This window comes from Salvelinus sp. IW2-2015, unplaced genomic scaffold (genome assembly GCF_002910315.2).
Source record: "Salvelinus sp. IW2-2015 unplaced genomic scaffold, ASM291031v2 Un_scaffold3712, whole genome shotgun sequence".
NCBI lineage: Eukaryota > Metazoa > Chordata > Actinopteri > Salmoniformes > Salmonidae > Salvelinus > Salvelinus sp. IW2-2015.
Window position 1 is genome coordinate 21,377 of NW_019944989.1, and position 14,690 is coordinate 36,066.

At 39.0% G+C, this 14,690-nt stretch overlaps 1 protein-coding gene across 4 annotated transcripts; it reads right to left on the reverse strand.

Moving 5' to 3' along the window:
* Positions 1-1,309: 1,309 nt before the first annotated feature.
* LOC112076374 (butyrophilin subfamily 1 member A1-like) lies at positions 1,310-12,379 on the reverse strand. 4 transcript variants are annotated; one of them, XM_024143174.2, is made up of 12 exons: positions 12,067-12,378; positions 10,848-10,910; positions 10,365-10,709; positions 9,974-10,138; positions 9,762-9,896; positions 7,946-8,041; positions 6,065-6,091; positions 5,938-5,958; positions 5,647-5,679; positions 2,383-2,439; positions 2,147-2,173; positions 1,310-2,029 (listed from the first exon to the last, which is right to left on the reverse strand). In XM_024143174.2, the coding sequence occupies exons 1-12, from the start codon at positions 12,110-12,112 to the stop codon at positions 1,464-1,466; spliced, it is 1,581 nt and encodes a 526-aa protein (XP_023998942.1). In that variant the 5' UTR covers positions 12,113-12,378; the 3' UTR covers positions 1,310-1,463. The 4 variants fall into 4 exon arrangements, with proteins under 4 accessions (XP_023998942.1, XP_023998945.1, XP_023998944.1 ...); XM_024143177.2 differs by lacking the exon at positions 12,067-12,378 and adding an exon at positions 11,899-11,989; XM_024143176.2 differs by lacking the exon at positions 12,067-12,378 and adding an exon at positions 11,500-11,719.
* Between the last annotated feature and the right edge of the window lie 2,311 nt (positions 12,380-14,690).

Here is a 14,690-nt window from a genome sequence, read left to right on the forward strand (position 1 = left end):
GCCATTCCCCAAGTTTCACAGCAGCAAACATCAACAGCACCAAACATACAGTGCATTCGGAAAGTATTGAGACCCTTGACTTTTCCCACATTTTGTTACGTTACAGCCTTATTCTAAAATGGATTAAATCGTTTTTTTCCCTCATTCTACACATTATACCCGTAATGATGAAGTGAAAACATGTTTTAGAAATTTTAGCTAATTTATAAAAAAAATACCTTATTTACAGTATTCAGACCATTTGCTATGAGACTCGAAATTGAGCTCAGGTGCATCCTGTTTCCATTGATCATCCTTGAGATGTTTCTACAACTTGATTGGAGTCCACCTGTGTGTAGATTTATGACAGAGAAACATATTTCATCAATTCTGTAACGTAAGAAAATTCAAGGGGTCTGAATACTTTCTGAATGCACTGTATAGCTGCTGTTTACTTATTACATTCACCTTGACATCATCACTTTCAAAGTGCAAGGATGTGTCCGAATCCATATCACCAACCAACATAGATACAGCCTCTTCCACAGTGAAAAGGCGTGGACGCTACGGCGCCATCATTTTGAGTAAGTCTTTTATTTTTTACTTAAGAAAATCAAATGACAGCATACCCTGTTTCCAGTTTCTGGTTGATGACAACAGCCACCCAAATACGACAACAGGTTGTTAGCAAGTTAATTTCATGATATTGACACAGATATTATTGTTAGTAAAACAAGGCTGTTTGCGGCCATTATAGCTACTCTAACTTGATTAATAGCCTGAAATGGCTTCTTGATAGCTAGTTATACGGTTGGGAGATTGGGAACCTGTGGGCTAGTTAAAGCCAACTTAATAAAACTGCTAGGTGGCTAGTAGTATAATTTTATTTATTTACAAGACAAATCTGAGGGAGCATGTGCCCCTGTGCCCCCTATGGGCATGACGCCTCTGTTTACTAAATGTGAAATATCACATGTGAATTCTACAAACAATAACAGAAGAGTGGGAATAATAACTTTGTTCTCCCTCTCCCGTAAACTCCCTTTTTTTGTCTGACTCTCTGTACTTTCACAATCTCCTCTCCATCAAACCACACCCACAAGGCTTACTCATTTACTAAATGTTGATGAAAAGCAGACGTCAGTCTCCTATGTCAGTTGATGCACAATTGTATGGGTATGTCAGTCTTTGTCATTAGTGGCATCCTGGTCCTGTTTGTTCAATGCACTGAATCGACCACTGAGAGGAGGTGTTGCACAGGAGTTTTTCAAATACATGAATTCAATATCAGGTTAGTTTATGTCAATATTCAATACAGAAATCAACAGTGTTGTTGGTATTCAAAACTTTTATTACAGATATACATCAATGATCTCACTACAGGTAGTAAATTCACATTTCATATATAATGTCTCTATGCAGTTGAATTCCCTGTTAGTGTCTCAGAGTGTTACAATTGGATTTTATTTATTTGTCATCCAGAGTCATTGAACTGTTAAGGGACATTTGCCACGTAACCCAGGGCTGAATACACCTAAGAATGTGTTAGATGACACAACGTTAAACAAACTGTAAAGATGTACCTTTGATTCAGCATCATAAAAGGAAAGCATCTGTCTGTCACAATCAAAGAAAACTCCAAGTGTTGTAAGAATTGCTTTTCCTGTTGCTGATAGGCTTAGAAATATTAAAGGGCTTTCGTTTCCAGATACTGGCATTTGAGGGTCAGCATGGACATAATAACCTTTCTCTTTTTCACATGTTAAAACCCAGAAACCATTCTCAGGGGTTAAGGGGACAACCACAGTTTTGTTGACTGCTGTGTCTGTGGCCACTCCAACATACCATGACTGTTTCTCTTTGCTAAAAATGGAATCTTCCCTCACCTTCACTTCCCAGTATGACTGTCCGGAGCTGAATCTGTCCTCACTAAAGACATGAAGAGCTGTGGGAACATCAGTTACTTTTGAGTCCCTACAATAAACCTTCTTTCTACCTGCATACACGTCTAGGTTAGGGTGAGCAGACGTTGGGTCCAGAGTGATGTCCACTAAAAAAAAGAGATTAAGATTTGGTTCATTCACTCACATGGTTTGCTGATATGGATGTTACTTGAAGGTACAGCCATGTAATGATATTATGTTAGTTCTTTATTCATGTGTCCTACCTTTGAATCTCTTCACTTCTCCCCATGCTGCAAATGAACAAATCAAATCGGAGAAACATTTAGCCGCTAATCTTATCAACAGAAAATAGATATTGGGTTGTACCACCTTTTCTTCTTATGGGTGTTCTTCAATAAATGTTATTAACCCTGAATGACTGTGCTTGTGGGGTGAATAAGATCTAAAAAACAGATAAAAAAACATTAAATAATGAAAAGGTATGTCAATATAAATGTACCTTTTGGGACACATTTCTTCTGTGTAGTAGTTTCCTTCGCAGTTTGCATACCACATTCTGCATGAGTAAAACATATGGTTATTGACAGTTTATTATTGATATAATCAACCTATCTATATGCTCAATGCATGATAAATGACTAATTGAGTTAAAGATAGAATCCTTAGCTGCTACATACATTTTTGTTACTTATAAAGTATTGATTTATACCCATTGTTTTTTGAAGACTATAACTTGTAAATGCCTCATGAGCTTAGGTCAACTGTTTTACCACATCAGAGCACAAAATATAAGTTTGTTTAACTCCAATGTTTTTAAACAATATATAGCCTCAGAACACGGTTAAAAATGTATAGCCTCAAAACATGGTTAAAAATTCCCTGGAAACCCAATGTTGAATTCCATTGAATTATATTTCAGGGCAGAAATTCGTTTTTGAATCAGTAAAGTTTCCTCTCATGACCTCTACAAGCCAGAATGTACATTAAACGTACTTTACCGGTTGTCCATGTGGTTGGTCCACAGAACTATAATTACATCAACTTTTCAAAGCGCTGGAAGAGCTTTACATTTTTATCACCGGAAGCAAGCGCATAAGATAAAAATTAAATGCACGAGACGCACGCATACTTGCCAAGCTCGTGCAAGTGTTTACATGGTTCTGCACATGCAGATGCAATGTGCATCAATGACATAACACCTGCCCTGATCCACCTGCTCAAACTGCCATCTCCAGAGCCGCATCACTCTCCACCACATGGCCTCAAACTGCACCCTTTTGTTTCTCTCTGTCGCCCACACACTTTCAACATTCAGATACTTTTTTTACATTTTCATTGTGTTAATGATGGAGGATTGGTTGATTTCCAGTTTTTAATTATACGTTTTTTCAACATAATTGATGAGGAAAGTATCGTCCAACCCATCGGGTATCTCACTGCACTCATATGCCATGTCTTGAAATATTCAAACAGATCGAAAAAAAAAAGTACATTTACATTGTAAACGAGAGGCCACCTGGATCTTTAATTTAATGTCGACTTTGATCTGAAGCCATTCTTGTGATTATTTTGCTTTTGTAAATGTTTATTGGCCTATGTCGCCAAATTGTATGTATTATCGTATGTTATCCATTCATGATTTTATATATGTTCTATTTATATCTGTAAATCAACCAATGAGATCGGGCCACGCCCGGGCATGATTGCAGACACCTGTGTGTGTCCTTTCAAAGTATATAAACTAGTGACCCGCAGTGTTTGTCATTATACCCTAATAAAGACAGCTGGTCTGTCAAAAATGTTGGTTATAAAATTATTGCATCTGAGCTTCTAGAGTGTGCGGCTCACCTCTTCTTTTCAAATATTTCTGACAGCCAACTTTCTAACTCCGCCCATACCTTTTGGACTTTAAAGCATTCCCAAAAGGCATGGAGTATTGAGTCATTGTTTGTTTTACATGGCTCTGCCTTTGTGCTGTAGAATTTGTGAATTTTGTCTCTTGTATATTAAACTACACTGCTCAAAAAAATAAAGGGAACACTTAAACAACACAATGTAACTCCAAGTCAATCACACTTCTGTGAAATCAAACTGGCCACTTAGGAAGCAACACTGATTGACAATAAATTTCACATGCTGTTGTGCAAATGGAATAGACAAAAGGTGGAAATTATAGGCAATTAGCAAGACACCCCCAATAAAGGAAGTGGTTCTGCAGGTGGTGACCACAGACCACTTCTCAGTTCCTATGCTTCCTGGCTGATGTTTTGGTCACTTTTGAATGCTGGCGGTGCTTTCACTCTAGTGGTAGCATGAGACGGAGTCTACAACCCACACAAGTGGCTCAGGTATTGGCAGCTCATCCAGGATGGCACATCAATGCTATCTTGTGCCCCTTTTCTAAAGCATTTCATCAGATAACGCAGGCCTGGGCAACTCTAGTCCTCAGCGGCCTGATTGGTGTCACACTTTTGCCCAGTCCCAGCTAACACACCTGACTCCAATAATCAACTAATCGTGGTCTTCAGTTAAAAATGCAATTAGTTTAAATCAGCTGTGTTTTTGCTTTAGGACATTTACAGTTGATGTCGGAAGTTTACATACACCTTAGCCAAATACATTTAAAATCAGTTTTTCACAATTCCTGAACTTTACTCCGAGTAAAAATTCCCTGTCTTAGGCCAGTGGGGATAACCACTTTATTTTAAAGATGTGAAATGTCAGAATCATCTTAGAGAGAATGATTTCTTTTCAGCTTTTATATCTTTCATCACATTCCCAGTGGGTCAGAAGTTACATACACTCAATTAGTATTTGGTAGCATTGCCTTTAAATTGTTTAACTTGGGTCAAACGTTTCAGGTAGCCTTCCACAAGCTTCCCACAATCGTTGGGTGAATTTTGGCCCATTCCTCTGACAGAGCTGGTGTAACTGAGTCAGGTTGATAGGCCTCCTTGCTCGCACACACTTTTTCAGTTCTGCCCACAAATTGTCTGTAGGATTGAGGTCAGGGCATCCACAGGTACACCTCCAATTGACTCAAAGTATGTCAATTAGCCTATCAGAAGCTTCTAAAGCCATGACATAATTTTCTGGAATTTTCCAAGCTGTTTAAAGGCACAGTCATCTTAGTGCATGTAATCTGACCGACTGGAATTGTGATACAGTGAATTATAAGTGAAATAATCTGTCTGTCAACAATTGTTGGAAAAATGACTTGTGTCATGCACAAAGTAGATGTCCTAACCGACTTGCCAAAACTATAGTTTGTTAACAAGAAATTTGTGGAGTGATTGAAAAACATGTTTTAATGACTCCAACCTAAGTGTATGTAATCTTCCAACTTCAACTGTATATAATATTTGTATTAAATATATTATTTCAGCTGGAAAGTAATTCGACTTTCCTGTGGATATATTGTCTCACATTTCCACCGCCAAAAGGGCCAACCGCATGGACAAACGTAAAAGTACATTAAAATATATTTATATTTTACATTCTGGCATGCAGAGGTCATGAGAGGAAACTTTCCTGATTCAAATGCTCATTTCTGCCTGAAGTACAATTCAACGTTGGGTTTCCTGGCAAGGTTAAACCTAAAATGTTGATATCATGGATGGTCAGTCCTTGCGTCCATAGCTCTGTGTATGAACTTGAGAGTGGTTACATTTCTCCAGGCCCACCCCTCAGCTTTTTACCAAAACAGAGGTGGGGTGTCCGCTTTGTTATTATTTCAATTAAGGACTCTATAATAGAACAGTACCTCCATTTGGCGCTTGACTTTGATCACCTTCACCTGGAGATGTATTATAAACGGAGTGTCATACTAAGAAATAGTGTTTGAAAATAGAACATATCTTTCATTCGAACCCCACCTTACTGAGTTTCATTCTAAACTTATTTTTGTCAATTTCTAATCAAATGACACACATTTTTTAGCTAATGTACATCAAATAATCAACAAACATCTTCACCACAAAACACAATAAATGCTCAGTCAAGTTACCTTAGCAATGTTAAATAAAAATATAATTACATAATTAACAAAATATACCTCTGACAAGAGCCGTTTCTTCTATTAAAAGAAAACAAAAAAATAAGAAAACAAATATGTTAAAAATCATGTTATAATATGTGTATATATACACACAATAGTAAAACATATACTGTAGAAGTCATACCTGGCCTCTCCGTAGACTCTGTTTTATCTGAAATGCAATGACACTAATATTAATATAGGTAGGTCATGCAATCTTACTTTGTTAAAATGTAATGTTTTATATCAGGGATGTTTTCAATGTTATCATCAAACCTAATATTATAAAAGGGCAAATCCTAACTTTCACTTAAGTAAAATTTTCACAAAATCTCCCATTGACATCTGTGCATGACTAGGTGATAATTTGACTTAAGTGGAAGTTAGGATTTGCAACTAAATTATTAGACAACACTTAATACCATCTGCATTTTCCTTTTCCCTTGATGTTGAGGGTCTGATAAACGCTCCAGGAGGAGGAAAATTAGATATTGTAAATGTAAAACCAAATAACATATTGTCAATGATATGGATGGATGTTAGGGATTAATCAATGCGGTCTAACTTGAAAAAATTCAAAAGTTTGGACACACCTATTCATTCAAGGGTTTTTCTTTATTTTTACTATTTTCTACATTGTAGAATAATAGTGAAGACATCAAAACGATGAAATAACACATATGGAATCATCTAGTAACCAAAAAATTGTTAAACAAATCAAAATATATTTAAGATTTTAGATTTTTCAAAGTAGCCACCCTTTGCCAAGATGACAGCTTTGCACACTCTTGGCATTCTCTAAACCGGCTTCGTGTTTTGGGTCATTGTCCTGTTGAAAAATAAATGATAGTCGCACTAAGCGCAAACCAGATGGGATGGCATATTGCTCCAGAATGCTGTGGTAGACATGCTGGTTAAGTGAGTCTTTAATTCTAAATAAATCACAGACAATGTAACCAGCAAAGCACCCCCACACCTCCTCCGCAAAGCTTCACGGTGGGAACCACACGTGCAGACATCATCTGCGTCTCACAAAGACATGCGGTTGGAACCAAAAATCTCACATTTGGACTCATCAGACCAAAGAACAGATTTCCACAGGTCTAATGTCCATTGCTCGTGTTATTTGTCCCAAGAAATTCTCTTCTTATTATTGTTGATGTCCTTTAGTAGTGGTTTCTTTGCAGCAATTCGACCATGAAGGCCTGATTCAGTCAGTCTCCTCTGAACAGTTGATGTTGAGGATGCGTCTCTTTCTTGAACCCTGTGAAGCATTTATTTCAGCTGAAATTTCTGAGGCTGGTAATTCTAATGAACTTATCCTCTGCAGCAGAGTTAACTCTGGGTCTTCCTTTCCTGTGGCGGTCCTCATGAGAGCCAGTTTCATCATAGCACTTGATGGTTTTTGCAACTGTACTTGAAGAAACTTTCAAAGTTCTTGACATTTTCCAGATTGACTGACCTTCGTGTCTTAAAGTAATGATGGACTGTCATTTCTCTTGACTTATTTGAGCTGTTCTTGCCATAATATGGACTTGGTCTTTTACCAAATAGGGCTATCTTCTGTATATGACCCCTACCTTGTCACAACATAACTGATTGGCTCAAACGCATTAATTAGGAAAGAAATTCCACAAATTAACTTTTAACAATGCTCACCTGTTAATTGAAATGGATTCCAGGTGACTACCTCATAAAGCTGGTTGAGAGAATGCCAAGAGTGTGCAAAGCTGTCATCAAGGCAAAGGGTGGCTACTTTGAAGAATCTTAAATATAAAATATATTTTGATTTGTTTAACACTTTTTAGGCTACTACATGATTCCATATGTGTTATTTCATAGTTTTGATGTCTTCACTATTATTCTACAATGTACAATATTCAAAAAATATAGAAAAACCCTTGAATGAGTAGGTGTTGAATGAGTAGAATAGTCTAGCTCACCCTATTAAGATCCGTTCTACCATTAATAGACCATTAATACTCTGTTCACAATTAAATGAATGTGTGTTAGCTTGTTGACATACCAGTTTTTTTGTTCCAGATGAAGAGCCCAATGACAGTAAAGACGACTAGCAGTAAAATAATCAGGGTCGTGATGAAGGCTCCAAGACTCCAATGTCCTGTACAAAGGATTTATCAAACCACTTAAAATGTACATACAAAAAATATCTATATTTAAAATCTGAATTGAGTCATATTTCCCACGTTTATGATGTTGTCTTTTGGTAGATACAGTAACTCAAGACAACATATTAGAGGTCTTCACCGGTCCACCTGTACCCGAAAAGCCGGGATGTACCTAATTGTCATGGATCTCGGGTATTTGCCCGATTTGCCCGTGAGGACCCGTACAGACCCGAACTCGACTGGTGCCGTAGAGAGAGAGTGAAAATGTACAATTGATGCTGCTGCTCTTTCTTTTCACGTAAGTGGTGTATGAAGCTTGTCGTTGTTGCCGGCCAATCACAAATCATCAAAGCAGCACTATAATAGTTTTTTGGCATTATAGTTGGCATTTTCTACTATAGCCCATATGCATTTTAGTAATTTACCAGACACTCTTATCTAGAACAACTTACAGGAGCAATTAGGTTTATGTTTAAGACAGATGTTTCATCTTGTGTGCTCGGGAATTCGAACCAGCAACCTTTCGGTTACTGGTTCAACGCTCTTAACCGCAAGGCCACCTGCTTCCATAGAAATGCATTAAATAACACATTCACAAGTGGCAAAATAGACAGTCAAAATCCTTTATCATAAGGAATACTATATGCTATATCAGTTCCACTATTAATATGTAATGTATCTAGGAGATATAAGAAAGTAGCATTGTTGAATACTCGTTTCTGATTGGCTAGAAGGGCATTCTAGAATGGTCATTTAAAATCCGATAACGGGACAGTTGGAAAAGATATTGGGACACCTTGCAATCATGAAACAATAAGTGCCTACACATGCAGACCATATTTACCACAAAGTTATAGAACTAGCAACCAAAAGATGAGAAAGTATAAATTGGAAAATAAAAATATAAATGAAAAAAAGTATTTATACCGCTAAATGTGTGCTTTCATATGGTTTTCTTCGGCAACTGTGGTATAAGCAGTTGCCAAAGAAAAGTGATATTCAATGTCTTTATATTACCTTGGAAAAATAACGTTTGGCTCCAGCTCGTCCCGCTGCGTCGTCCATTATTTCCAAGGTAATGTACAGAACGGAGGCATTTATCCCTTACTTAACCGCTTTTTTATTGCCACAAAACTACTTCCATCCTTCCTTAAAAATGTTTAACCAGGTTACCTTCAGATGAGTTTTGTCACCTGTATCTAATCAATGGAAGATGGAATTAAAATGAAGGCATTAAAAGGTAAATGAGAAGGATCGGCTACAATGACCAAGATCTATGGCAGCTAGATGTTAGTCTAACTAGCACGCGTCGACTTGCTTGGTGTTTCTCTCTCCCTGCCTGTAGCCCACATCACTCTCTCACACACACACACACACACACACACACACACACACACACACACACACACACCCTCTCTCTCTCCATCGCGCTTTAACAGTCCAGTTAACAACAGCGATTTTTTAAATGCTTATTTTTTGCCTCTTCCCTCGGATTGGATTGGACAGGGTCTGGTTGTCCTTGAGTCCGTTCAGACCGGATCTCTATCTTTTAAGAATCAATTTATTCCGGTAGGGGTCCGTGTAGAAAAGCCCAAGATCCATTTCACAACATGTTTTTGTGTTGATTGTTCTGTGGGTGTAATGAACTTATTGTGTTACATTGACTAAGATATTAAATGATAAGATGCTGATTAAGATTTCTGAGATTCTCACCGTCCATTGGAGCTCTGGGCAGGATTCTACTCTCCTTCTCCTCCTCCTCAGACAGAGAGACTGTACAGGAGAGCCAATCGGAGTCTGAGGGAGAATACAGCAGCCAACTACTTACGCTCACCAAGCCCTGAGAATCTGATGAGAGAGAGAGAGAGAGAGAGATGAACATTTTACATCAATTTCTATTTTATCATTGCAAGTAATGTTATTACCATGTGTGTAGAGTACTTCTTGTACATTTCTGAGCTCTGCGCCTTCTTTGTTTTTCCAGGTGAGTGTAGGTTGTGGTGACCAGCCCACTGATGAACAGGTAACGTTCACCTGGCCTCCTCCTCCTCTTGCTTCAGCAAGAGACAAAACTGGGATACCACCTAATACTATTGGAAAGATAGGGAGTTCAATCCCAAAAATAGATAGGACTATTATAAGTTTTGTTCTATTTTCCAGAATTGTTCACAAGTTCAACAAAATGAGCAATAGTAGTTTGATTCTGAACTAGATTCCCACCAAAAGTACAGTATCTCTCCATAAATAAGTTTACATCACGTGTTATGTTTGTTTACAGGTTCATTAATTGCAGAAACATAGTCCTCTGCTCCTTACCAATCAGTGTGAGGGACACACTGGCCTTTTCATACCACTGTTCGCTGCTGACACGGCACACATACTCGCCCCTGTCTTCCAAAGTGACCCTGTCTAGTCTCAGGGACACGTTCCCCCTCTCCAGCCCCCCAGTTAGAGACACCCTGCCCCAGTACCGGGGGTCCACAGATGCCTGGATGCTGTGGTCCTTGTATAACAAGGCAGGTCGGTTGAAGTTACCAGGCCGGTACCAACGCACCTCCAACGGCTCTGCACTGAAGATAGGTGAGAGTTCACAAGGTAGGGAGATGGAGGCGTTTATCCGGGTCAAAATCGGACCATGAGGGACCACCAAAGTGAAGATCTCTGGGGTAAAGGGTAACAGAAAGAAGAATGTACAATGAAGAATTATCATTCACTTTGCCCTGTTTATGCACTCAGTGTTGTTACATTGGACAAGGAAGAGTAGTTATTTACTCAAAAATACTTTGTAAACATTCTTACCAGAGTTTTGAGCTGGGATAGGATCAGTGACAACTGACAGTATCAGCACCCTCATAAATACCCCTGTGTTGAAGAGACAGGACAACAACACTGTTACATTAACCAGCTAAATGTATATATCAATCAAACGATCATTTGAACACAGTTTCATGTGTGTTAGAAAAATATCTCTACAAAACAGGGCATTACATTATGCACTTTGGAATTTCAGATGATGGGACAGTGTGTCTGACAGTGTCATGTATTTATTGCCATGCCAACTTCAACCCACATAAAAGGCAATAAAATGACTACCAGACAATGTTGCAACAATCATGTGACTTTCACTGATCACAGTAGATATTGAAACGGACTAAAAGTCTTGAACAAAACATAAAACGCTGTACGAACGTAATCCTTATTTTGTTAAATTGGTTAATAAACTATTAATTAAAACACCATCTCTATGCACATGATCTTTGATCAGAAACTAACCTGAAACTGGGAAACAAGCAACAAAAATCATAATGTCAAGATTAAAACAAGGAAAGAGGGGAGTAGGACACCATTCTTCTATGATACGTGAACTCTCAATTCTAGAGAACCATCATATTACTATACATTTTATATAGGAAGGCTGCAACTCATACAGTGTAATGGAATTAATTTGTACCCGAGTGCATAGTTCCTCTCCCTTGATTTCCTGTTATTGCAAAACCAAAACGCCTGTTATTTTCTGGTAATCCGGTAGATTCATGGCAATCCGAATATCACAATGTATTTGAATGATACTTTGAGTTCCACTTCGTAAACGAGAGAATAGACCAGTAAGCATAAGACGTAGGTTTTGCCTCTACAGCCTGTCCACTTGTATGACATTATCTGTGCGTTCACTTTCACCACCAAGGGTAACTGATTTACAAGTTAGCTGCCTACAGTTTCTACTAAGCATGAAGGGGACCAATTGTCGAGACCCATTGCCTTGACTGACCGTGCTTATTTGATACCCTCCATACAGTATGTAACAAACAGTACAACGTTTATTTTGTGAATAAATAATACATCAAATTACCAGCTCTATGACTTGATCAAAACCCCAGCTGTAATAAGGACACAATCCAGAAAAATACGCATTTGTAAAAAAAGATAGACAAGGAGAGGAGTGAAAAAAGGAAAAAGTGAGAATCCCATTCTTTAAAGAGGGCAGAGTTGTTAATCATAGAGTGAAGTTTATTTGTACCTGAGTGCATGGTCCCTCTCCTTCGCTTTTCCAGCTGTCGTGACATAAAAACCTTCTGTAGGTAATTGGCATGCTATGGCAAAACGTATGACCACGATGTATTAAAGTTCTCCTTTGGAGCCCAAAATTATAATAGAAAAGAAAATACTCAGTTCTCCCTCTCCTGTCTGTCCACACCCTGCCTTTAAGGTTGTGGACTTACCTTTCACATTCTCCGTGGTGCACTATAAAACTACACCCAACACCTGTCTTTCAGCAGTTTGATTATTAATGAGGGATGCGAATAGTGTAGCTTGTCCCTGAGCTGGCCGACAAAAGGTTTCTCACGTCTCTGCCTGCTGTAGATACTGCAAGTTGGTTCTAACCTTAAAAGTAACAACAAAGAATGTTAGCAGGTCTGTTAGGAAATGCCTTTGTCACACCATCTGGATAAGGGCATTTCTGTGCTGCACCAGAAATACTCTTAATGGGGAGATGGGAAACTCCTTTTTATTTGTGCTATTAAATTCCTCTTTAATTTACAAATTCATCATTAGGCACACCTGGACTCCATTACCTCACTCATTACCTTTCCTTTATCTGGTACTCCCTTGGGTTTTTTCCCCAGGCAGTATTGTTTCTGTTGTCTAGACTCCTACTCCTACGTTGCATCGGTACTTGTTATATTAAACTTACCACCTGCTTCAAGACTCCCAGCGTCTACGTTACATTAAGTCACCGAAATTATTTGAATTAACAATTGAGGTAGCTATGTTATCTAACTCAACGCTTAACTAAATCAAATGTATTTATACATCCCTTTTTACATCAGCAGGTGTCACAAAGTGCTATACAGAAACCCAGCCTAAAACCCCAAACAGCAAGCAATGCAGATGCAGAAGCACAGTGGCTAGGAAAAACTCCCTAGAAAGGCAGAAACCTAGAGAGGAACCAGGCTCTGAGTGGCCAGTCGTCTTCTGGCTGTGCTGGGTGGAGATTATAAGAGTACATGGCTATTAAGGCCAGTTTGTTCTTCAAGACGTTAAAACGCTCATAGTTGACCAGCGGGTTCAAATAATAATCAGAGTAGTTGTAGAGGATGCAACAGGTCAGTACCTCAGGAGTAAATGTCAGTTGGCTTTCATAGCTGAGCATTCAGAGGTCGAGACAAAATGTGTGGTAGAGAGAGAGTTGAAAACAGCAGGGAGAGGGACAAGGTAGCACATCCGGTTAACAGGTCAGGGTTCCATAGCCGCAGGCAGAACAGTTGAAATGGAGCAGCAGCACGACCAGGTGGACTCTGGACAGCCAGGAGTCATCAGGCCAGGAAGTCCTGGGGCATTGTCCTAGGGCTCAGGTCCTCCAGGAGGGAGAGAGGGAGAGAGAGAGAATTAGAGGGAGCATACTTAAATTCATACAGGACACCATATAAGACAGGAGAATTACACCAGACATAACAGACTGACCCTAGCCCCCCGGCATATAGACTATTGCATCATAGATACTGGAGGCTGAGATAAGGGGCTTCAGGGGACACTGTGGCCCCGTCCTACGATACCCCCGGACAGTGCCAACCAGACAGGGTATAACTCCACCCACTTTGCCAAAGCACAGCCCCCACACAACTAGAGGGATATCAACAGATCACCAACTTACTACCCTGAGACAAGGCTGAGTATAGCCCGTGAAGATCTCCTGCACCGCAAGAGCCCGAGGGGGTGCTCCAGAGCCTTGCCATTCACCTTCGCACCCCTGGGCCAGACTACACTCAATCATAGGACCTACTGAAGAGATGAGTCTTCAGTAGACTCAAAGATCGAGACCGAATCTGCGTCACTCACATAGATAGGCAGATCATTCCATAAAAAATTGAGCTCGATAGGAGAAAGCCCTGCCTCCAGCTGATTGCTTAGAGATTTTAGGGACAATAAGGAGGCTTGCATCTTGTGATCGTAGAGTACATGTAGGTATGTATGGCAAGACCAAATCGGAGAAATAGGTAGGAGCAAGTCCATGTAAGGCTTGTACAATTCATTTGGAAAGTATTCAGACCCCTTGACTTGTTCCACATTGTTAAGTTACAGACATTGTAAACTTCATTAAATAAAACATTTTCCTCATTAATCTACACACATTACCCCATAATGACATACAGTAGCAAAAACAGGTTTTTAGAAGTGTTTGCAAATGTATAAAAAATTATATATATATATACAGTGGGGTGAACAAGTTTTTGATGCACTGGCGATTTTGCAGGTTTTCCTACTTACAAAGCATGTAGAGGTCTGTAATTTTTATCATAAGTACACTTCAACTGTGAGAGACGGAATCTAAAAAAAATCCAGAAAATCACATTGTATGATTTTTCAGTAATTAATTTGCATTTTATTGCATGACATAAGTATTTGATCACCTACCAACCAGTAAGAATTCCGGCTAATTTTATTAGTCACTTGCGCCAAATACAACAGGTGTAGTAGACCTTACAGTGAAATGCTTACTTATGAGCCCCTAACCAACAGTGCAGTTTCAAAAAAAAATATGAATAAGATTAAAACCTGTCTAGGACACACGTTCCGCTAGCGGAACCCCGCCCACATTCCACTGAAAGCAACGCAAGAAAATAAAAAAAACTATTTCAGAAA

Coding starts and splice junctions, on each gene's coding strand:
- LOC112076374 (XM_024143174.2), bottom strand. CDS start 12,112: ATGTCACGACAGCTGGAAAAGCGAAGGAGAGGGACCATGCACTCAG. Junction 9,897..9,973: donor AGAAGTACTCTACACACATG/GTAATAACATTA, acceptor CTCTCTCATCAG/ATTCTCAGGGCTTGGTGAGC. Junction 5,680..5,937: donor AGAAACGGCTCTTGTCAGAG/GTATATTTTGTT, acceptor ATACATCTCCAG/GTGAAGGTGATCAAAGTCAA.